The 24603-nt window shown below is 34.5% G+C and overlaps 3 protein-coding genes across 5 annotated transcripts in view; 2 read left to right on the forward strand and 1 right to left on the reverse strand.

Annotated features, from left to right (window-relative positions):
- LOC125654647 (peroxisomal acyl-coenzyme A oxidase 1-like) overlaps positions 1–14109 on the reverse strand; it is a 42651-nt gene extending 28542 nt beyond the window's left edge. Inside the window, exons 1-6 of one of the 3 annotated variants that reach the window (XM_048884640.2) lie at positions 13923–13990; positions 12928–12998; positions 12331–12493; positions 11658–11812; positions 8121–8228; positions 6965–7084 (exon numbers count right to left, since the gene is read on the reverse strand). In XM_048884640.2, coding sequence (XP_048740597.2) covers positions 6965–7084; positions 8121–8228; positions 11658–11812; positions 12331–12493; positions 12928–12937 — 556 coding nt within the window. In that variant the 5' untranslated portion in view covers positions 12938–12998; positions 13923–13990. Of the gene's footprint in view, positions 1–6964; positions 7085–8120; positions 8229–11657; positions 11813–12330; positions 12494–12927; positions 12999–13093; positions 13131–13922 lie in introns of those variants that run through there. The other 2 variants (XM_048884641.2, XM_048884639.2) reach the window with 2 other exon arrangements.
- Positions 14110–22324: 8215 nt separating this feature from the next.
- LOC130048070 (uncharacterized) lies at positions 22325–23345 on the forward strand. The gene is made up of 3 exons (XM_056144186.1): positions 22325–22557; positions 22680–22816; positions 23133–23345. The coding sequence occupies exons 1-3, from the start codon at positions 22399–22401 to the stop codon at positions 23290–23292; spliced, it is 456 nt and encodes a 151-aa protein (XP_056000161.1). The 5' UTR covers positions 22325–22398; the 3' UTR covers positions 23293–23345.
- Positions 23346–23449: 104 nt separating this feature from the next.
- Positions 23450–24324, forward strand: LOC130048655 (uncharacterized; the record flags this gene model as incomplete). The annotated part of the gene is made up of 3 exons (XM_056145663.1): positions 23450–23618; positions 23722–23880; positions 24227–24324. Coding segments are annotated over 3 exons (426 nt in total), but the record flags the coding sequence as incomplete, so codon positions are not given.
- Between the last annotated feature and the right edge of the window lie 279 nt (positions 24325–24603).

A 24603-nucleotide genomic window follows, 5' to 3' on the forward strand; every position in this document is an offset into this window, starting at 1 on the left:
TGTGTTTATGTGACACTATACAGGTGTGTTGTGTTTATGTGATTCTATACAGGTGTGTTGTGTTTATGTGACTCTATACAGGTGTGTTGTATTTATGTGACACTATACAGGTGTGTTGTATTTATGTGATTCTACACAGGTGTGTTGTGTGTCTGTGACACTATACAGGTGTGTTGTATTTATGTGATTCTATACAGGTGTGTTGTATTTATGCGATTCTATACAGGTGTGTTGTGTTTATGTGACACTATACAGGTGTGTTGTATTTATGTGATTCTATACAGGTGTGTTGTATTTATGTGATTCTATACAGGTGTGTTGTATTTATGTGATTCTATACAGGTGTGTTGTGTTTATGTGACACTATACAGGTGTGTTGTATTTATGTGATTCTATACAGGTGTGTTGTATTTATGTGACTCTATACAGGTGTGTTGTGTTTATGTGATTCTATACAGGTGTGTTGTGTTTATGATTCTATACAGGTGTGTTGTGTTTATGTGATTCTATACAGGTGTGTTGTATTTATGTGATTCTATACAGGTGTGTTGTATTTATGTGATTCTATACAGGTGTGTTGTGTTTATGTGATTCTATACAGGTGTGTTGTATTTATGTGATTCTATACAGGTGTGTTGTATTTATGTGATTCTATACAGGTGTGTTGTGTTTATGTGATTCTATACAGGTGTGTTGTATTTATGTGATTCTATACAGGTGTGTTGTATTTATGTGATTCTATACAGGTGTGTTGTGTTTATGTGATTCTATACAGGTGTGTTGTATTTATGTGATTCTATACAGGTGTGTTGTATTTATGTGACTCTATACAGGTGTGTTGTATTTATGTGATTCTATACAGGTGTGTTGTATTTATGTGACTCTATACAGGTGTGTTGTATTTATGTGACTCTATACAGGTGTGTTGTGTTTATGTGACACTATACAGGTGTGTTGTATTTATGTGAATATATTACAGGTGTGTTGTGTTTATGTGATTCTATACAGGTGTGTTGTATTTATGTGACTCTATACAGGTGTGTTGTGTTTATGACTCTATACAGGTGTGTTGTGTTTATGTGATTCTATACAGGTGTGTTGTATTTATGTGATTCAATACAGGTGTGTTGTATTTATGTGATTCTATACAGGTGTGTTGTATTTATGTGACTCTATACAGGTGTGTTGTATTTATGTGATTCTATACAGGTGTGTTGTATTGATGTGATTCTATACAGGTGTGTTGTATTTATGTGATTCTATACAGGTGTGTTGTGTTTATGTGATTCTATACAGGTGTGTTGTATTTATGTGATTCTATACAGGTGTGTTGTGTTTATGTGATTCTATACAGGTGTGTTGTGTTTATGTGATTCTATACAGGTGTGTTGTGTGTCTGTGACACTATACAGGTGTGTTGTGTTTATGTGATTCTATACAGGTGTGTTGTGTTTATGTGACTCTATACAGGTGTGTTGTGTTTATGTGACACTATACAGGTGTGTTGTATTTATGTGACACTATACAGGTGTGTTGTATTTATGTGATTCTATACAGGTGTGTTGTGTGTCTGTGACATTATACAGGTGTGTTGTGTTTATGTGATTCTATACAGGTGTGTTGTATTTATGTGATTCTATACAGGTGTGTTGTATTTATGTGATTCTATACAGGTGTGTTGTGTTTATGTGATTCTATACAGGTGTGTTGTATTTATGTGATTCTATACAGGTGTGTTGTATTTATGTGATTCTATACAAGTGTGTTGTATTTATGTGATTCTATACAGGTGTGTTGTGTTTATGTGATTCTATACAGGTGTGTTGTATTTATGTGACTCTATACAGGTGTGTTGTATTTATGTGACTCTATACAGGTGTGTTGTATTTATGTGATTCTATACAGGTGTGTTGTATTTATGTGACTCTATACAGGTGTGTTGTATTTATGTGACTCTATACAGGTGTGTTGTGTTTATGTGATTCTATACAGGTGTGTTGTATTTATGTGAATATATTACAGGTGTGTTGTGTTTATGTGATTCTATACAGGTGTGTTGTATTTATGTGACTCTATACAGGTGTGTTGTGTTTATGACTCTATACAGGTGTGTTGTGTTTATGTGATTCTATACAGGTGTGTTGTATTTATGTGATTCTATACAGGTGTGTTGTATTTATGTGACTCTATACAGGTGTGTTGTGTTTATGTGATTCTATACAGGTGTGTTGTATTTATGTGATTCTATACAGGTGTGTTGTATTTATGTGATTCTATACAGGTGTGTTGTATTTATGTGATTCTATACAGGTGTTGTGTGTTTATGTGATTCTATACAGGTGTGTTGTATTTATGTGACTCTATACAGGTGTGTTGTATTTATGTGACTCTATACAGGTGTGTTGTATTTATGTGATTCTATACAGGTGTGTTGTATTTATGTGACTCTATACAGGTGTGTTGTGTTTATGTGACACTATACAGGTGTGTTGTATTTATGTGATTCTATACAGGTGTGTTGTGTGTCTGTGACACTATACACGTGTGTTGTATTTATGTGATTCTATACAGGTGTGTTGTATTTATGTGACACTATACAGGTGTGTTGTGTTTATGTGACTATATACAGGTGTGTTGTGTTTATGTGACTATATACAGGTGTGTTGTGTGTCTGTGACACTATACAGGTGTGTTGTATTTATGTGATTCTATACAGGTGTGTTGTATTTATGTGATTCTATACAGGTGTGTTGTGTTTATGTGATTCTATACAGGTGTGTTGTGTTTATGTGACTATATACAGGTGTGTTGTATTTATGTGATTCTATACAGGTGTGTTGTGTGTCTGTGATTCTATACAGGTGTGTTGTATTTATGTGATTCTATACAGGTGTGTTGTGTTTATGTGATTCTATACAGGTGTGTTGTATTTATGTGACTCTGTACAGGTGTGTTGTGTTTATGTGATTCTATACAGGTGTGTTGTATTTATGTGATTCTATACAGGTGTGTTGTTTTTATGTGACACTATACAGGTGTGTTGTATTTATGTGATTCTATACAGGTGTGTTGTGTTTATGTGACACTATACAGGTGTGTTGTGTTTATGTGACTCTATACAGGTGTGTTGTATTTATGTGATTCTATACAGGTGTGTTGTGTTTATGTGATTCTATACAGGTGTGTTGTATTTATGTGACACTATACAGGTGTGTTGTGTTTATGTGACACTATACAGGTGTGTTGTATTTATGTGACTCTATACAGGTGTGTTGTGTTTATGTGATTCTATACAGGTGTGTTGTATTTATGTGATTCTATACAGGTGTGTTGTGTTTATGTGATTCTATACAGGTGTGTTGTGTTTATGTGATTCTATACAGGTGTGTTGTATTTATGTGACACTATACAGGTGTGTTGTGTTTATGTGATTCTATACAGGTGTGTTGTATTTATGTGATTCTATACAGGTGTGTTGTGTTTATGTGATTCTATACAGGTGTGTTGTATTTATGTGACACTATACAGGTGTGTTGTGTTTATGTGATTCTATACAGGTGTGTTGTATTTATGTGATTCTATACAGGTGTGTTGTGTGTCTGTGACACTATACAGGTGTGTTGTATTTATGTGATTCTATACAGGTGTGCTGTGTTTATGTGACTCTATACAGGTGTGTTGTATTTATGTGATTCTATACAGGTGTGTTGTATTTATGTGATTCTATACAGGTGTGTTGTGTTTATGTGATTCTATACAGGTGTGTTGTATTTATGTGAATATATTACAGGTGTGTTGTATTTATGTGACTCTATACAGGTGTGTTGTATTTATGTGATTCTATACAGGTGTGTTGTGTGTCTGTGACACTATACAGGTGTGTTGTGTTTATGTGACTCTATACAGGTGTGTTGTATTTATGTGATTCTATACAGGTGTGTTGTGTTTATGTGACACTATACAGGTGTGTTGTATTTATGTGACTCTATACAGGTGTGTTGTATTTATGTGATTCTATACAGGTGTGTTGTGTTTATGTGACACTATACAGGTGTGTTGTATTTATGTGATTCTATACAGGTGTGTTGTATTTATGTGACTCTATACAGGTGTGTTGTGTTTATGTGATTCTATACAGGTGTGTTGTGTTTATGATTCTATACAGGTGTGTTGTGTTTATGTGATTCTATACAGGTGTGTTGTATTTATGTGATTCTATACAGGTGTGTTGTATTTATGTGATTCTATACAGGTGTGTTGTGTTTATGTGATTCTATACAGGTGTGTTGTATTTATGTGATTCTATACAGGTGTGTTGTATTTATGTGATTCTATACAGGTGTGTTGTGTTTATGTGATTCTATACAGGTGTGTTGTATTTATGTGATTCTATACAGGTGTGTTGTATTTATGTGATTCTATACAGGTGTGTTGTATTTATGTGATTCTATACAGGTGTGTTGTATTTATGTGACTCTATACAGGTGTGTTGTATTTATGTGACTCTATACAGGTGTGTTGTATTTATGTGATTCTATACAGGTGTGTTGTATTTATGTGACTCTATACAGGTGTGTTGTATTTATGTGACTCTATACAGGTGTGTTGTGTTTATGTGACACTATACAGGTGTGTTGTATTTATGTGAATATATTACAGGTGTGTTGTGTTTATGTGATTCTATACAGGTGTGTTGTATTTATGTGACTCTATACAGGTGTGTTGTGTTTATGACTCTATACAGGTGTGTTGTGTTTATGTGATTCTATACAGGTGTGTTGTATTTATGTGATTCTATACAGGTGTGTTGTATTTATGTGATTCTATACAGGTGTGTTGTATTTATGTGATTCTATACAGGTGTGTTGTGTTTATGTGATTCTATACAGGTGTGTTGTATTTATGTGACTCTATACAGGTGTGTTGTGTGTCTGTGACTCTATACAGGTGTGTTGTTTTTATGTGATTCTATACAGGTGTGTTGTGTTTATGTGACACTATACAGGTGTGTTGTATTGATGTGATTCTATACAGGTGTGTTGTGTTTATGTGATTCTATACAGGTGTGTTGTGTTTATGTGACACTATACAGGTGTGTTGTATTTATGTGATTCTATACAGGTGTGTTGTATTTATGTGATTCTATACAGGTGTGTTGTGTTTATGTGATTCTATACAGGTGTGTTGTATTTATGTGATTCTATACAGGTGTGTTGTGTTTATGTGATTCTATACAGGTGTGTTGTGTTTATGTGACTCTATACAGGTGTGTTGTGTTTATGATTCTATACAGGTGTGTTGTATTTATGTGATTCTATACAGGTGTGTTGTGTTTATGTGATTCTATACAGGTGTGTTGTGTTTATGTGATTCTATACAGGTGTGTTGTATTTATGTGATTCTATACAGGTGTGTTGTGTTTATGTGATTCTATACAGGTGTGTTGTATTTATGTGATTCTATACAGGTGTGTTGTATTTATGTGATTCTATACAGGTGTGTTGTGTTTATGTGATTCTATACAGGTGTGTTGTATTTATGTGATTCTATACAGGTGTGTTGTGTTTATGTGACACTATACAGGTGTGTTGTGTTTATGTGACACTATACAGGTGTGTTGTGTTTATGTGACACTATACAGGTGTGTTGTGTGTCTGTGATTCTATACAGGTGTGTTGTGTTTATGTGATTCTATACAGGTGTGTTGTGTTTATGTGATTCTATACAGGTGTGTTGTGTTTATGTGACTATATACAGGTGTGTTGTGTTTATGTGATTCTATACAGGTGTGTTGTATTTATGTGACACTATACAGGTGTGTTGTGTTTATGTGACACTATACAGGTGTGTTGTATTTATGTGATTCTATACAGGTGTGTTGTGTTTATGTGACACTATACAGGTGTGTTGTGTTTATGTGACTCTATACAGGTGTGTTGTATTTATGTGATTCTATACAGGTGTGTTGTGTTTATGTGATTCTATACAGGTGTGTTGTATTTATGTGACACTATACAGGTGTGTTGTGTTTATGTGACACTATACAGGTGTGTTGTATTTATGTGACTCTATACAGGTGTGTTGTGTTTATGTGATTCTATACAGGTGTGTTGTATTTATGTGATTCTATACAGGTGTGTTGTGTTTATGTGATTCTATACAGGTGTGTTGTGTTTATGTGATTCTATACAGGTGTGTTGTATTTATGTGACACTATACAGGTGTGTTGTGTTTATGTGATTCTATACAGGTGTGTTGTATTTATGTGATTCTATACAGGTGTGTTGTGTTTATGTGATTCTATACAGGTGTGTTGTATTTATGTGACACTATACAGGTGTGTTGTGTTTATGTGATTCTATACAGGTGTGTTGTATTTATGTGATTCTATACAGGTGTGTTGTGTGTCTGTGACACTATACAGGTGTGTTGTATTTATGTGATTCTATACAGGTGTGCTGTGTTTATGTGACTCTATACAGGTGTGTTGTATTTATGTGATTCTATACAGGTGTGTTGTATTTATGTGATTCTATACAGGTGTGTTGTGTTTATGTGATTCTATACAGGTGTGTTGTATTGATGTGAATATATTACAGGTGTGTTGTATTTATGTGACTCTATACAGGTGTGTTGTGTGTCTGTGACACTATACAGGTGTGTTGTATTTATGTGATTCTATACAGGTGTGCTGTGTTTATGTGACTCTATACAGGTGTGTTGTATTTATGTGACTCTATACAGGTGTGTTGTGTTTATGTGACTATATACAGGTGTGTTGTGTTTATGACTCTATACAGGTGTGTTGTATTTATGTGACACTATACAGGTGTGTTGTGTTTATGTGACTATATACAGGTGTATTGTGTTTATGTGATTCTATACAGGTGTGTTGTTTTTATGTGACTATACAGGTGTGTTGTGTTTACCTGTATGTGAGTATGTACAGGTGTGTTGTCTTTACCTGGAAGAGGTTTGTGGTCCTCGAGACTTCTCAGCTGAGTCAGGAATGGATGCATGCCATACTTCTTTCCATCAATGATCAGCGTTGCCTGAATTATCGCGAAATTTACTGATTTTCCGACTGAAGACAATAAAAAAAAAGACATGTTTTACTCTGACAGTTTATCTTAGGGCTGTTCCAGAAATGATCAAATGGGGGAGTCGGGCGGCAAATGATATTTTTTTGTGTGGGTGGTCGTATTTTTTCAGATTTTATTTGGTCCGTGGTTGGACTGTTAAAAAAATATTTATTATGGGTAGTGGGTAGTTTCTATTGTTTTATTTTGTGCCACGTGGGTGTTGAGTTTTCAGAATATTTTTATTGTCGCTCTTGTCGTGTTGGTTACAAAACGTCGGAGGGAAAATTGAAAACGTGCTTTCGAAATGCTGCTTTCGAAATCGGAAATATCATAGAACTATTCGAGTTGTCGCTCTTTGCAGCGCATAACTTTCCATTATGGCACTCTTCAAATTAGAGCCACGTTTAGTAGGGTCCCTTTGGACGTGATGGCCATTGTGTAAACACAGGTCACGTACCCTCCATTAGAAGACGAACGATTCGTGGAAAAACATATCCATACCCATTTCATGATAATAGCATCGTTTGGACTCCCAATCTTTCTAACATTCCCGCCATAGATGCCTTTGATTGTTGATGTGACATTGTTTCTTCAGAACTACTGTAATGCAATGTCGCACAGGCATTACCGCGTCATTGACTAGAATGTTTGTCCTGAAAACCTCGCGAGATTTGTACCGTTTTCATTTTTTAAAATATTTTTGTGGTGGGTCTGGTTAGTTTTTTTTTTAATTAGATGGGTCATTGTAAAATGAGTTTATCAATTTGATGGGTCATGGGGTAATTTTTTATTATTTTTTATGGGTGCTTGGTATATACAAAAGGTGCCTCCCGACCCCCCCCCATGTATTTATTTCTGGAATAGCCCTTACCAAGGAATTTTGAATTTCCTTTTTATATGATTTTAAGAATTCTTTTGAGAAATGAAATATTATTTCTACATGTTAGTATATAATCCAATCTACTAAAACATAATATTGAATCAATTCGATCACATGACTTTGATATGATGAAGATATTGAACATTTTAATGACTTACGAGATCCTGGCCACCATTTAATTGATGTCACTTTTGGGGTGTTCAGAACAAACTCCTCCGTAGTGGCATCATAGGTTGCTGTGGTTTCCAAACCCTGAAGGTAAGTCCCTGTTAAGAATATCTTATGTTCAGGTAATGTTTCAATGTGACAGAAACAAATACAATTTCATAATTCTTTAGGATTATGGATGGGCATCACTGTAGAACAAGAAATTTAATATGAGAATACAATTCTCAACAAAGTTCTACCTACTTAGCAAGATCCTATATTACTCTGTACGGTGTTGTTTTAATCTGTGAAGTACTGTAAAAAGTACCATCTTATTCAGCAGCCATGTTATTCAGTAGACAACCATGTTATTCAGCAGACTACCATGTTATTCAGCAAAGGTCCACCTTATAGCAGAGTACCATGTTATTTATCAAGGTGCCATCTAACTGAGCAAAGTACCACACTAATTAGCAAAGTACTACACTAATTAGCAAAGTACCACTTTACTCTGATAAGTACCACTTTATTCAGCAAGGTACCAACTTTTTTAACAAGGTACCGCATTACTCAGCAAAGCACCGCTTTACTTAGCAAGGTACCACCTTAATTAGCAAGGTACTGCATTACTCAGCAAAGCACCGCATTACTCAGTAAAGCACCATACTACTCAGCAAAGTACCGCATTACTCAGCAAAGCACCGCCTTACTTAGCAAGGTACCACCCTATTTAGCAAGGTACTGCATTACTCAGCAAAGCACCGCATTACTCAGTAAAACACCACATTACTCAGCAAAGCACCGCCTTACTTAGCAAGGTACCACCTTATTTAGCAAGGTACTGCATTACTCAGCAAAGCACCGCATTACTCAGTAAAGCACCGCATTACTCAGCAAAGCACCGCCTTACTTAGCAAGGTACCACCTTATTAAGCAAGGTACTGCATTACTCAGCAAAGCACCACATTACTCAGCAAAGCACTACCTTACTTAGCAAGGTAACCACCTTATTTAGCAAGGTACGGCATTACTCAGCAAAGCACCGCATTACTCAGTAAAGCACCGCATTACTTAGCAAGGTACCACCTTATATAGCAAGGTACTGCATTACTCAGCAAAGCACCACCTTACTCAGCAAAGCACCGGCTTACTTAGCAAGTTACCACCTTATTTAGCAAGTTACCACCTTATTTAGCAAGGTACTGCATTACTCAGCAAAGCACCACCTAACTCAGCAAACTACCGCTTTACTCAGATAAGTACCACCTTATCTAGGAAGGTACCACATTACTCAGCAAAGCACTAAACTAAATACACTCTATACACTGCAGAACCTAAGTTCAAATAAGAAAAACAAGAGCTGTGCAAGGCAGGGCATATCCCCTCACAATGAGAACATACAAGTTTTTTCTATGATGTCCTGTAGTGACCTTGACCGTTTGAATCCAAAATCATTATGCTACAGTTTTTTAATTTATTGGTTTACGGATTTTAAAAATAAAATTTAGGGTCGGTCGGGAGAAAAAAAAATAATAAACATTTTTAATATCTATCATTGTTGTATTTTCAATAAATCATTAACATTATTTCGTGAGTACAAATAAACAAAACATGTATTTTAAAAATATTAGATAAAAAATTCTTTAGAGTGACTAGTACATTAATATGAATTTTGAAAAAAAATATGCAATTTCAAATTCAGTGTATAACACTATATACATGCATCTATGTTACACTTTGGTAGAACATAAGCTGAGAATGTATAAGGTCATATCTCTATGATGTTGTAAAGTATCCAGTATTCATATAATGTTGTTCAGTAATTTTGCTGTATATGTTCAATAAAGATTTTACATTTACAAATTGTAAACATAAAGAAAAGAAAATTCATATAAGCACTATTACAATTATATGTAGTAATTCCATTTTTAATTTCAGAATGTTTATACCCCTATGAAATAATTTTTAACCCCATTTTCCCCACATAGACATGCCCATAGAATTATCTACCATCTTTTTGAAAGAAATATTTCTTGTTTTTCATTTTTATTTGATACTCAAATTCTCTCCACCACTACACAAAGTATACAAATTTACGAGAAATATGCATACCTTTCTGAGTTTTAACTGGTCATAATTTTTACAGGCGTTCATTATACATGTAATATCAAAAGCATCTAACAATTTTTCACACTGTTAGAACTATTCCCTGTTAGGATTTTTGACGGCAGAGATGCACGTACATGTATTCAAATACATTGATTATGACATGTACTGCTGTGGTATAAAGTCACTAGTTAGAATAATCTAACTGTGTCTCCGTACAGGCCCTCACCACACTCAAACCGGGTCCATAGGACACTCCGACATTATCACTTTTACGATAGAACATCCAATCTAGTAAAGTCGCTAACAACTGTACCTTCCTCTCATCTTTAAACACCCAAATAGCACTGCATTTTGTGTTATGTTAGCAGCAAGAATACCGCCAATTGTATGAGAAATATTCATTTCTATCAATTCCTTTTTTTTCGTGATGAAATGCCATCTGGCATCTGTTTCGTCGACAAGAACGATATAGGTATTGTTACTGTCATTGTGAAAATGCATTTTATTTTTATTTTCGATTTGACATGTTGGGTAGAATCGGCGGAATTAAAAAAAAGTAGAAATTTGCATTTTATTTTTTTCCCCGATTCCCCAGAAATTAGGGTCGGCGGATCCGTAAACCAAGAAATAAAAAAAACTGTGGTCTTATAGGGTCCTTCCTCATTTGATAACAAAGCTATTATGTGAAGTATCAAATCAATTGTACAAGAAATGTGGCCTCTAGAGTATCCAAAAGCTTTTTCTATAAATACTGTAGACTAAGTGACCTTCATCTTTGACTTTTGACCCCAAAATCAATAGAGTTTTTCCTCTTTTGATAAAAAAGCTATATATGAAGTATCAATTCAATCGAGCAAAAAATGTGGCCTGTAGAGTGTCTACATGCTCAGTGTTACTCACACACTCTGTCACACACATACTCACTCACACACACACTCTGTCACACACATACTCACCCACACACACACTGTCACACACATACTCTGTCACACACACACTCTGTCACACACATACTCTGTCACACACACACTCTGTCACACACATACTCACCCACACACACACTCTGTCACACACATACTCACCCACACACACACTCTGTCACACACATACTCACCCACACACACACTCTGGCACACACATACTCACACACACATGAACGGTCTTGATATCATATCCCCTCTTACAATGTATTGTAAGGGGATAAGAACTGCGTCTAATCTTAGTGATGTACATGATGAATTGTGAGGGGATAAGAACTGCTTCTAATCTTAGTGATGTACAATAACATGATGAATTGTGAGGGGATAAGAACTGCTTCTAATCTTAGTGATGTACATGATGAATTGTGAGGGGATAAGAACTGCTTCTAATCTTAGTGATATACATGATGAATTGTGAGGGGATAAGAACTGTTTCTAATCTTAAGTTAGTGATATTACCATGACCCAACTCTGTCTGTGCGTAAGTTCCAACAACCTGGTAGTTCCTTGCCAGTGGCAGCCATTTTGCCTTTTGTTGCTCTGTTGTGAGTCTCTCCAGGGCAGGTACGAACATGACATTGTGGAGGGCCAGGGAATACTCATCATTTATAGCTCTGAAAATAATCGCCATTTATTGCTCTGAAAATATTTGTCATTTATAGCTCTGAAAATAATCACCAGTTATTGCTCTGAAAATATTCATCATTCATAACTCTGATACTATTCGTCATTTATTGTGAATGGATCGATACTTCACTATCTGTAATTAATCTAGATTTTTTCTGCCACATGTTTAGATATAAATGTTTGTAAAAAAAAAAAAAAAAAAAAAAAAAAAAAAAAAAAAAAAAAAGATATGTGTGAAATGTGTGGGATGAATGAGAATTTACCAAGATCTTGTAATACCCACTATTCACGTGCAAGTGCATTCATAAAGCAGACCATTGATTTTCAAGATCAGATGCCTACAAAGTAAACATTTTTGTAACAGAAACATTTTCATGCCTCTGATGGGATTTGAACCCGGGTCTCAGATGGCACACAAGTCCAGCAATCAAGGTAAAGGGTTAACCCACTAGCCAGCGGTAGCAGGAATGCCATATCTGCACTCACACTACCACATTATACTTACTTGAGTGCCAGTTTAAATTCGGCATCGCTCCAGTTGTGTTCCTGTTTGAGGGAGAATAACCTCACTGATCTTTCTACACCTTTGGCGTATACCTCTTGACGCGGTCTGTAAGTCCTGATATTTGCACACTCTTTAAAGATGGGTTCCTTGAATAAGATTTTTTCTGAAATACAACAAAATTAAAAAAAATGTTCATATGTTCATGGTGTCGACATTTATTCAAATCATTTGACAATAAGAATAAGAAAATGGTTTATAGAAACCCTCGCCCATGTGAATCTGTGACAAAATTCTATTGTGACAAATTTGACCTTAAGGAGGTATACTACATTGTCAAAATGGCCGACTTCCTTTTAAAGCATTTATTTTAAATTAATGGAAATATTGATATCTGATTTGTCAATTCTTTTTAGATTTAATTGCCTAGCTTGGTAGCTCTGTAGCTAACATGTCAACTGCTGATCTCTAGATCGTGAGTTTGAGTCCAGCAGGAGTATTAATTTTTGCAGATTATTTTGTACTAGAACTGCATTTTTGACCAAATAAATCAAATTCAAAAGTTTTCAATTTCAAAATATTGTTGTATACATCCTTTACTTTTCATCATATCAGATTTCTCTGGTGTAGCATTCCTCTGTAATGGTGGCTCTGACCATCATAGATAAAATCTAAAAACATTTATTATAAAATGTTTGTACAAGACCTCACGACTAAATCATTGTAAATAATGAAGAAACATAAATCTCTTTGAAACTCAATGTACTCTGATAATGGCATGGATTCCTCAGGCCAAAACTGTCCCAATGTACACACAACATTCAACAAGATGAGTGCACCGATACAACTGAAGTGAGTTATCTCGCAATAGTGTTAACACCCCTCATTGATACACCTGGTGAGTTATCTCAAAATAGTGTGAATATCCCTCATTGATACACCTGCAGTGAGTTATCTCATAATAGTGTGAACACCCCTTATTGATACACCTGGTGAGTTATCTCGCAATAGTATGAACATCCCTAATTGACAGGTTGGGAACACTTCCCCTATAGCGAGATATTCTCGCTAAACCACGATTATCCCTTTCTAGCGAGAGTAAATATATCCCGTACAACCGAGAAAAACACCTGTGGAATACATCTCTTTGTGTTTCACGTGAAAAGAAGAAAAAGTGCTAAATTGTGTGATGCTTCTGCAAATGTATTAATCAAAACAAAAACACCCACGATGTGTATTGGATTTCAGACTGCTTCTCTCTTACGCAGCAACTTTGATATGAAATTTCTTGACTATGTTGTCAATTTCATAGAGATGTTGAGTGTGTGTCGCACTTATTCAGCGTTGCACGGGATTTGCCATTATTTTCAATAAAGACGCCAAAACATCTGTTTATGGTAATGCTCATTTAGAGGGATAATCGCGTTTTAGCGAGAATATCTCGCTATAGGGGAAGTGTTCCCAACCTGATTGATACACTTCGTGAGTTACAGTAGTTACGATTCACGTGATAAACGGAAAACCCGATAAACGCAAAACACGACAAAAAACGGAAAATCTGATATCTGTCCTCGTTTTTAACCCATGAATTTTACCTATTTCTCGTCTTCTTTTAGTAACTCTGTCGCTTCCGTCGATTATGTTTGTTATTTCGGATATATGCGGAGTAAGAGGAGATTCGTCCCGTTCTACCTGCAGATCAGGATTCACGGTAAACGGAATCTTGCTGAGGTTCGACACTACCGTCGCCGCCATTTTGAACAGGAATCACATGATCAAGGCGCACATAAACTTCGAATGTAAAGGGTGTTAGATCCGGTACAGTTGCGCTGAACAAGAGGCCCATGGGTCTTTATGGTAACCTGACAATGGACAGTCCAGCCAAACAGCGTGTTAATTACTTTTAAAATGATTGATATGCTAAACGAAAATGGAACGGAAAATGGAACGGAACGAAACTAATTAAGGGACAAATGTAGCTAAGATATTAACTCTTAATCAAAATTCTAGGGTAAAATAATTTTATCTTAAGATTGATTACAACAAGAGTTTACAGAATTAATGCGTTTTACAATAATTCTGAAATTTCATCATTGACTGGTGTTAGCGAGCAGGTACAGCAATAGGAAGAGAATGGAAAGAGCACATAGGATTATAACCCAACCCCCCCAACCCCCTTCGTTACAAAATGTACGCATTAACATATAATACAGTGTGTGTACTTACAACAGAGACTGTGCATGGTTAATATATGTATAAAACAACCTTATTTCATTTCCCAACACCTTTCTCAAAATTTTGTTCCATGGTCGAATATGTGAACTAAAAATTGTGAAAATGTGGCAGAGTCATTTCTTATCTAATATGCATATAATGCATTCATATATGCATGTATGCATTGTTATTATTTCATTTTATTTCAATTTAACATCAATGTTATGTGTATTGAATTATATAATCCTTTAATGGATCTGCAATTCAATATTCGGTCAGTCAAGCATAACACTTAGTGAGTTTGTTGGTATATAGTGCCTGAGGTGCCTAATTATGTCTTGGCCAAGTTGTCCATAAGTCTTTTGATTTCATTGGTGTTTTAGTTTTGTGTCTTGCGTTTTTATTGGTTTTGGGATTCGTTCCCTCCAAAAGTTCTTTGTGTCAGTTCATTCTTTGTCTGAGATTTGAAGTGACCAGTCCATAGATCAGTGTATAAGTTTTGAGTTGACATAGACCTGATAGTACTACTTGAGACTGACTTTTCCTCTCAATCGGTTTGAACTTTATATGGTGACATTTATTAATCACATTGGCAGTTCACCATTGTATATATTGGCCTATTCCCATAGAATGGTATGTTTGAGTATTTTGAGTTACTGACTTAAATATTTCTCACAATGGATATTTTATATCAAAGTAATAACTGTTATGTTTATATTATGATAAGCATAAGCGTACAGTAAAGATTTTATCCATAGGCAAGAGTATAGATATTGGGAGATGCATTTGTGTATTTAATGTTACATGTATAGCACTTTGTGTAAGACAAAGTTATCTCCCTTGAAGTATGTAAATATTGCTATCATTAATTGTATATCAATTAGTCTGTAAAAGTAATATTGTATTTTATGATTTATAAAAATGTTTGATTATTGTTATACAATTGTTACAGGGCTTTCTTTTCAAGCAACTTAATATATACTTTGCTGAATAAACGCCTTGTTCAGAACCTCAACAGGAGTTGGTCATCATTATAACTATTCTCAATCAACACAATGTTACAAAAATAACACATTTCTAAAGTTGAAAATTCTCGTTTTCAAGAACGCAAACAGTAATACTTTTAACGGTCCATACAAAACAAGAGGCCCATGGGTCACATCACGCACCTGAGCCACCATGGCACTGCCGTTGTTCAGCTGATGTTAATTTTAAAATATTTTTTAACAATCCCATTTTCCCCATGAAAAGTTTTACCCCGCATCGTGGCCCCAATCAAACCCACAAGATTCACAATATAACTGAAAATTAATTAAGGTGGATTGATCCTCATGTGACTTATCAATAATAATGGTTAAAAGTGCAAAAACTGTATTAATTTCAGTTCAATATAGTTAAATTTAAACAATAGCCAAAGAAAATGTGTATGTTGCCACATTTTTAAAGAATGTCAAACATTAAAAAAAAAAAAACCGGAAGTATATATTAACATAAGAAAATCACATTTTCGTTGTACAGAATAATTAAAATAGATAAAAACTTGTTGAAATGACAAATTTTAAATGTCAACAGTTTAAAAAAAAACTGTTAATTCATAAATATGTATAAATTATTTGTGGATATTAGAGAAATCATGCATAATAGACATGCTGTAGAAGAAATACCAGCATAGGAGTTATTGCCCTTGACAACATTTTTTTTAATTATAAAGAATTTATTATCTATAGAAAATATACACTTTTTCAATATCAATAGTTTACCAATTTTTTTATTTTATGCAGTGAATAAAATTTCTCTGAAGATATATTTCTATCATGTGCAAAGTTTAATTTGATAAAGATTTTTGTAAAACCTATGACATCACATGAGGATCGATTAACCTTAACTTAACACAGAGATGCCTCAATACCAATATGGATAACATTGTTTTGTTTGTTTTGAACATATTTCATTTATCAAATCAATAGGATTGGAACAAGTTCTAACAACCTACTAATACCTCTCCTAATGTGATGAAAGTATTGTAGAGTGGATTGAAACATACTAAATATGATAGACCAATCAGATGAGATAATTCTTATCCAATCAGCATTGCATAGCCACCCAATCATAATCTTAGTATACGTAGCCAATCATTGTTGATCAACCTAAGACCAAAGGGTATAAATAGAGCCGTCCTGTCAACTTCAGTTAGTTTGTTGGTACTCGAACTCGATTGAGGTCTTTTTACTGGTAGTATTGAGTTGGTATTCAGGACAAGCTTGGGTTGTGTTGGAAAGCAACATAATTGTTAACTAGGCCAATCAGCTCCTATACGCTTGATCTTTTGTGTCTTTGTGACTTTAGAATTGTGTCTTGTTTCAGGGATATTGTCTTGGTGACTTTCCCAGGTGATAAGACGGTAGAGAGCTTAGGTTAGGTGGCTGCAGACTGTGTCGGGAAACAACAGAATTGTTTGTTATACCACTCAGTCTGTAGCCACTTAAGTTATCCATGTATTTGTGATTTCTCGTTTCGATTAGTCTGATTATTTTTTACTATTAGCTCATGGTTTGTTTAATGATCATCCAAGTATAGGACCAAGGAAAATATTATTCCGGGTTTTAGTCAGTTAGCCTATCCTGGTTTATTTATTAACGTTATTGTTATTGTTCCTGTTCGTCTGCAACGAGGATAGATGCATGACAGTAAGTGTATTATAATTGAACTTAATTTCTTAGGAAGGAAACCTAAGCGAACTCATATACTTTTCTTATCATTTGTTAGGTAAATACGTTACTCTAACACGATCTTACTGTTCTGGATAAAACTAAGGTCATAGATCGTGGTATGATATGAAAAACTTTGTCATAAGAAACATGTATATACAAAATAATATGTTTTACGGCGTGACCGTGTTTGAGGGCGAAGCAAAAAAGTTTTGTCATTAGTATCTATATCCAAAACAGGACAAAAGCAACCCGAAGTTAGCACGCGGACGGAGCTGTATCAAAGCATCCTAATTTTGGACATTTGATCCGCCTATATATTGAACGCGGGAAATATAACGCAGTTGATGTAAACAGTATATTGTGACGTCATATTCAGTGTCGTTATTTAGCAAATTTACAAACATAGCATTTGAACCACAACAACAAACATGGCGTTAATCGTGGAGTGATTATAGCGAGCGCAGCGAGCCAGCGCGCGGAGCGCTGGCTCGTACTGCGAGCTCTAATGACTAGAGCGCGGGAAATAATCCGAGCTAAATCTCAACCTCTAACAAGAATTTTTTTTTTTTGACGCCAATCCCAGAAGACCTTCGTATAAAATGGCGGATGGTTCGATTCGTAAAATAATAATTAAAAAAAATCTTTGAAGTATTACAAACCTTTCTTATTTGAATGGAAAGGATGACAATCATATTCTTCCCCCTTTCTTTTTCTTTTTAAAATATTGTCTAAAGAAATGTAAACAGTCACGTCACAACTACCAGGCTACGTCACAACACGCTCGTTGCATTTCCCGCTAAACTGTTTCGTTCCTACATTGACGAGAAGAGCAAGACAGTAATCCTCCTTATTATATAGCTAATAAATAGTCTATTATATAATGTACGTAAAATCTAGAGAATGTTAGCGTTCAATATCCTGAGAATTTATTGAACGCTAACTTTGCATTGCGTAAATTGTATGCGCCCGAAACATTCCGAGTATGATTGTTCAATATTGACGTTACCGTAACGACGTAAACAAGCCAAAATGGCAGACGACGGTCCTCCGAATCTGACAGAGCCGGTATTTGATATTTACTTAAGCAATTTTTTTTACTGTACATAAATTATGATGTCCCCATTTACAAAATCAGTTTGCTTCATGCATTATAATGACGGGTTAAATATTGAACAGTTCAGAAATGCATGCTGTTATTGCACACCTTCACCTTAGGTGCCAACATTGATGAATTATCGTCTGTTTTGGAGTAGTTTGAGTGAAAAGGGATATAATTTAACAACTAAATACTTTAGCTATATAATAAAAGGGTTATTGAACTTGTATAGGTGAATATTGGCACTCGTTGGCTGTCAAAATGCACTCGCAAGCTCGTGCCTTTTGACAGCCAACTCGTGCCAATATTCACCAATATAAGTTCAATAACCCTATAGTATTGACAGTGAACGAGATCAGTTTTCCTTGTTTTCAATATAAATTTTATGAAAATGTATTCAGATATGCTGCGCTCGCCCCAACGGTCACACCGTAATCATATTATTTGATTAAGAAAATAAGATTTACATGCTTTTACGGATTTTATGTAACATCTCAGAACGACGTGAACTAGGGTAGACGAGATTCAAAATGGAAGAATACATGTCCACGCGCTAATATTCGAATCGACGCCATTGGTACCAAACTTTTCAAGTTCCATAGGTATGGTTTAATTTTTCATTATTTTCCTATATTTCCCTTTTAAACATGTATATACGTGTTACCTATAGGGAGAGCTCCGCTCTCACGGCCCTTCGGGCCGTGAGAGGGCTTCGCCCTCTATGAATGCTCTATCTATAAAAAAAAAAAAAAAAAAAAAAGCTCAGGAGATATAGAATAGGTCAGATTTTTATCAAAAAGCAGGTCAAACTTTCAGGTCATCTGAAGTTATACTAAAGTATAACACTAATAACAAGGTCTTGCCACAAAGAATGTATACACAAAATATGAAATCTTTACCTTGAATAGTTTAGGAGATGGTCAGCTTGTTTTAAAGAAAGTAGGTCAAGATCATAAGATCAAATACGATTATATCATAACGAATCTATATCCAAACTGTGGAAGTCCTACCTCGAATAGTTACGAAGACATTTGATAGGTTACATTTTCTTTAAAGTAAGTCAAATTTCAAGGTCATAAAGTCAAATGTCATCATCATAAGAAATCTATATACAAAATATGAAAGATTTATCTGAGATAGTAAAATTCAGGAGATATTGAATAGGTCAAAGATTTAAAAAGGAAGTACATGTATACCTCCAAAGCCAAGGTCTGGAGGTCAAGATTCACAAAAATTATTAGGTCTTGTCATACAGAATCTATAAGCAAAATAGGAGGAGGTTGACAAAACACGGACAATCACGGACGCACGGATGCACGGAAATAGATAAAAATAGTACAAATCACGGATTCATTTTGCACGGATGATAACATTTTCCGTGCATTTTTTAAATATAGAATATGCTATTGATTTGTGACTTCGAACATACTCTGATTTTTTTTTTAGGGTGCATGTAGGTAGGGATATGTAGGTAGAATCTACCAGTCACGGACATTTTCCGTGCATTGTGACGTCATTCTAATTGTTATAAACATGTGAAATTTACACTAAATTACAGACGGAAGACTATATTTTTAGAATAATATTTTATTTTAATCGTTATTTCTTATAATTCTTCAATAAGAACAATTTACAGAATTTCCGTAACTTTGTCATCCGTGACTAAAATCGTCCGTGAATCTGTGACTTTAAAAAGTCGTCCGTGACTTTTTGTTTATCCTATTTCCGTGATTTTATGTGTTTACGGATGTAATAAATGTGTTTCTAGATTTTAATTTTATTGATCCGTAAAATCTGTTAAAAACGGAATGTCAATTTCATATCTTTATCTGTAAAACTTTATCACAATGCAATGTCAAATTCGATTTCGTCCTCTGTTCAAATAAGTATTGCAAATATAATGCATTCTCCAGAACAAAATATTACTGTTCACTTTATGAATTCAGATGTTCAGAATACAATGACAAGTCAGTAGACATAATACACTTTTTGTAATTCACGGAAAATTGTTATCCGTGCAAAATGAGTCCGTGGTTTGTATTATTTATCAAATCACAGACAGATTTTTTTTCAGAATATATATGAAATAACGATACAATACTTGTAATATGAAAGAAATATAGTTTTCCGTCTGTAAATTTCACATGTTTATTAATATAATGTGATGAAGGAATCAGAGAAATATTACATACAAATCACGGACAGATTTTTCTTCCCAGTCACGGATAACAAAGTTTACGGATATTCTGTAAATTGAAGAATTTATATGAAATAATGATAAAATACTTGTATTACATGTAAATATATAATATAATGAAAAAATCAATGAAATATTGCATACAATCACGGACAAATGTTTGTGACGAAACAATTATGATGACGTCATAATGCACTGACTATTTCCGTGACTGATAGATTCTAACTACATATTCCCTGGGGTGTACACAAAACAATTCAAAGTATATTATTCAAAGTCACAAATCAATTGATTTTATAATTTAAAAAATGCACGGAAAATTTTATCATCGTGCAAAATGAATCCGTGATTTGTACTATTTTTTCGATTTCCGTGCATCCGTGCGTCCGTGACTTGTCCGTGTTTTGTAAATGGCGAAAATAGGACATACCGGATAGACTGTGTACTTTATGTTCTTCAGATGTGTAGAAGATGAATGTCATATTTTACTTCATTGTTCCTCTTATTCAAATCTTAGAGTAATCTTTTTTATCAGTATCGTATTTAACCCCACTGTGATCAATATGTCAGATTTAGACAAAACAAAATTTCTATTATTAAATTTTCCAAGACAAACTGCAAAATTTCTGTTCTCCGCATACACCTACAGACAGTCAATCATATACCATAATATTAAAAGTCATGCGTAATACATGTACCACTGTATTTATTATTTAATGGGGGGTTTTTCCTGTTAAAAGTGACATGAAGGCCCGATGGGCCAGGTGTTTAAATTCCTATTATTCTGTTTAATGTATTTTTCAATTCTGTAATGTATAAGACACATGTCACTATAATAAATCATTTACTTACTTACTATAATTACTCAAGTTTAACCAAAATTATACAGTTGTCTCTCTTTTTCTCGTCAATTAATATCAATTTTAATGGAAATTGATACGAATAGATATATATATGCAACTTGAAAATGTAAACTCGTCTTTGAGATAGACGGTAAAACAATAATATTTGCTGTGGTCCTTTCACTGCAAGGAATTTTAATTTTTGATCACGATTTTTCAATTATGTCCAATACAGCGGGGAAAAATTGTAAAGTGTTATGTAGTGGGGAGGGGGATATATCACAAATTTAAACATCGTGATAGAAAATATACGAGTTCCTAGTATTTTAACCGTTGTGATTTACAACCAGAATCAGTCCAAAAAATATATATTAACCTATGCGTCCATTTTATGTGCATTACACTGTGATTCTCATAACGTCAACATCATGACGTTATATAGTTTTTCTGTTGAAAAAAACACAAAGTTTAAACGACTGTAAAAAGAAAACTAGAAAAGATATAGTTGTAAAATAAATTGTTGTATAACCTATAAATCCTAGAGCATCAACTGTAAAAGTCTCATTTATTTTGGCGAAAGGGCCAATTTTAGTACTTTGTGGCTCTAGTTCTTTATTTCATAATAAATGAAATAGCTTAAAAGGCTAACAAAGAATTTAACTTGAATAACTTTCATGTTTCTTTTTTTCAAATGAAGGGTCAGGCCCCCTTTAAAGGGGAGATAATCACGAATATGCAAAAATAGAGTGGGGTCTATGGGGACAATCTTTAAAAATCTTCTCAGGAACCACTGGGCCAATAAAGTTCAAATTTACTTGAAGCTTCCTGATATAAAGTAGATCCAACTTTGTTAAAATGATGGTTCCTGGGGATAGGTGGGTCCACAGTAGGAGATCAAAATGTTATATGGAAAAATCTTAAAATTGTCTCTTGGACTATCTAAGCTTGGGCTTCCATATTTTGTCATCTTCACAAGTCAAGGGTTATTAATTCGTTACCTCGAAGCATAAAATGCGTCGTGAATGTCTTACAACAGATGACGTCATCTCTACTCCCTCCCTAAATGTGACCAGGCCCTGGAGAGCTTTAATGACTCTACCAGAGGAGACAATCCTGGAAATGCTAGTAAAGGTCACCAATTTAGAGTATGATTTGGAAGAAATGACAAAGGTGATTTTGTTTATATAAAAAAGGATATATATAGAATGATGTAATATATATAATCATCTGACATCCAGTTAGATTAAGAGATTCATAGGTTACTTTTCCCCCCAAATCTTTCCAAATCACAGGAGGCTGAATATCTAAAGGGGACAAGGAACATCCAGGTGGCTGTATGCAAACTTTCAAAAATGCCCTGGGAGAAGACTTTGAATAAGTTTTGGACTAATGAGGATGAGGCAGAGGAAGAGCTCAGGCAGTTTATAGGGTATGTTGACGAAACTTTTGCAGGAATATTATAATGGAATTAGTTCTCTATCTTTTCCTTGTTTCTAAGAGCAATCAATGAGATATCTATTTCATGTGAAATGTAGCTTTATGTATATGAAACATCTATGATATGGACGTATGTATATAATGTTAATGTCAATGATATCGACATGTCATTCACCCTTAATATACTTCCAAGATTTACAACAGCATCTGCATATGCTATATGTTGTTGTCTACAGGTTCATATGTATAAGTCATATGATAGTTCCAGTGAGGCGAAGCAATTTCATATCATATCATATTTTACAAAGATGTGAAATGAGATGTCCTTGGAGAGAGGCTGCGACAATTCACGGAGAGCAAAGAAAAATACCCAGGGTAGAAATCAACACCCATGGTTTTCCAGGTGGAACCCCTGGCATTTTTGAAGGCCGGGAGAGTGGAAAACACTGTCGACATAACAGTTTTTAATGAGGAAATGGTAAGTAAGATGGAACATATAATCATCATATAATGATATTGTTAACGTCTAAAAAAAAAAAAAAAAGCATTATATATATATATATATATATATATATATATATATATATATATATATATATATATAAAAGGAATTGAGTCAATGTAGTCTGATTGGCAAGCATTACTCCGCGTATGTGTGGATCTTCCTTCTCTGAAGGAGGACCACACATTCATAATTTCCACTTCATGGAGCGGAGTCAGCGACACGAAAAAGGCCATGGAACTAATGTACCCCAACAAAGGCACAACCGTTGTTGTATATTACAACAAAAAGAGTAAGTTCAAAATTAAGAAATAAAACTTTTAATAAGTTTTAACGCAAGTTTATCTAAGCTTTCAAGTTTTCACATTATTGTAAAGCAAAATATTTTGTTTCAGGTAACTGCATCCAGCCCTTTGTGTGTCTTTCTTCTAGCAAGAGTAAGGTCAAAACTTTGACAACATTTGTAGAAGGGCCCACAAAGACAGCCTTCTTCGAAAAGTTATTTTCCCAGGTCAACAAAAAGGGAAATATTCTTGTTCTGCACTGTGGAAAAGGTAAAGTATATCTTGTATGTAGTATATATTTTAAACTGTTTATGCTATTGATTGCTAATGCATTGTTTGGTGCTCTATATTCATAATGTGCTAATTATTTATTAATTTGTGTTAAACTTTGGATCCTTAAGACAGTATATGATCAACACCTTTGAACAATTGTTGGTTTTTTTCTAGACATATACATATTTGGTATGATTGTGGTCTTGGCCACCTGATCAGCAATGCAAAGGATCCTGTGAGGGATTTCCAATTCACCGTGGAATTTTCTGATTTACTTAATTACATATTGGTATGCTAAGTTCTAGATATTGCTAGGCAATTGATCAACATCAATATTTTGCAGGAGAAGCCCTACAAGCAGGACTGAAGAAGGGCTTCAATGTTGTTGGAGTAGATGGCAAAAATGACATGATCAGATCCTGCAACAGACTTCTTTATTAGATTAAATTATAAAATATTGATTTGCAACCGAAAAGAATTGATTGAAACGTGTATCAGTCTTTCTTTTTTGTTTTCTTTTTCATGAGCCAATAAAGTTTAGTCATCTCATTGATGATAAAACAAGGAAATCTATGAAATGGTAAAGTAAATTGACTGTTTTGCCTCTAGATAATTGGCCATACATTGCTTGAATTGACTGTACATAGATAGACATTGAAAGCCTGCATTGAATCTGGAAAAAAAGTCGTCTCATGCCTGCATTGGTGTAACACGTAACAT

The sequence above is a fragment of the Ostrea edulis genome, chromosome 7, assembly GCF_947568905.1.
Source record: "Ostrea edulis chromosome 7, xbOstEdul1.1, whole genome shotgun sequence".
Classification (NCBI taxonomy): Eukaryota; Metazoa; Mollusca; class Bivalvia; order Ostreida; family Ostreidae; genus Ostrea; species Ostrea edulis.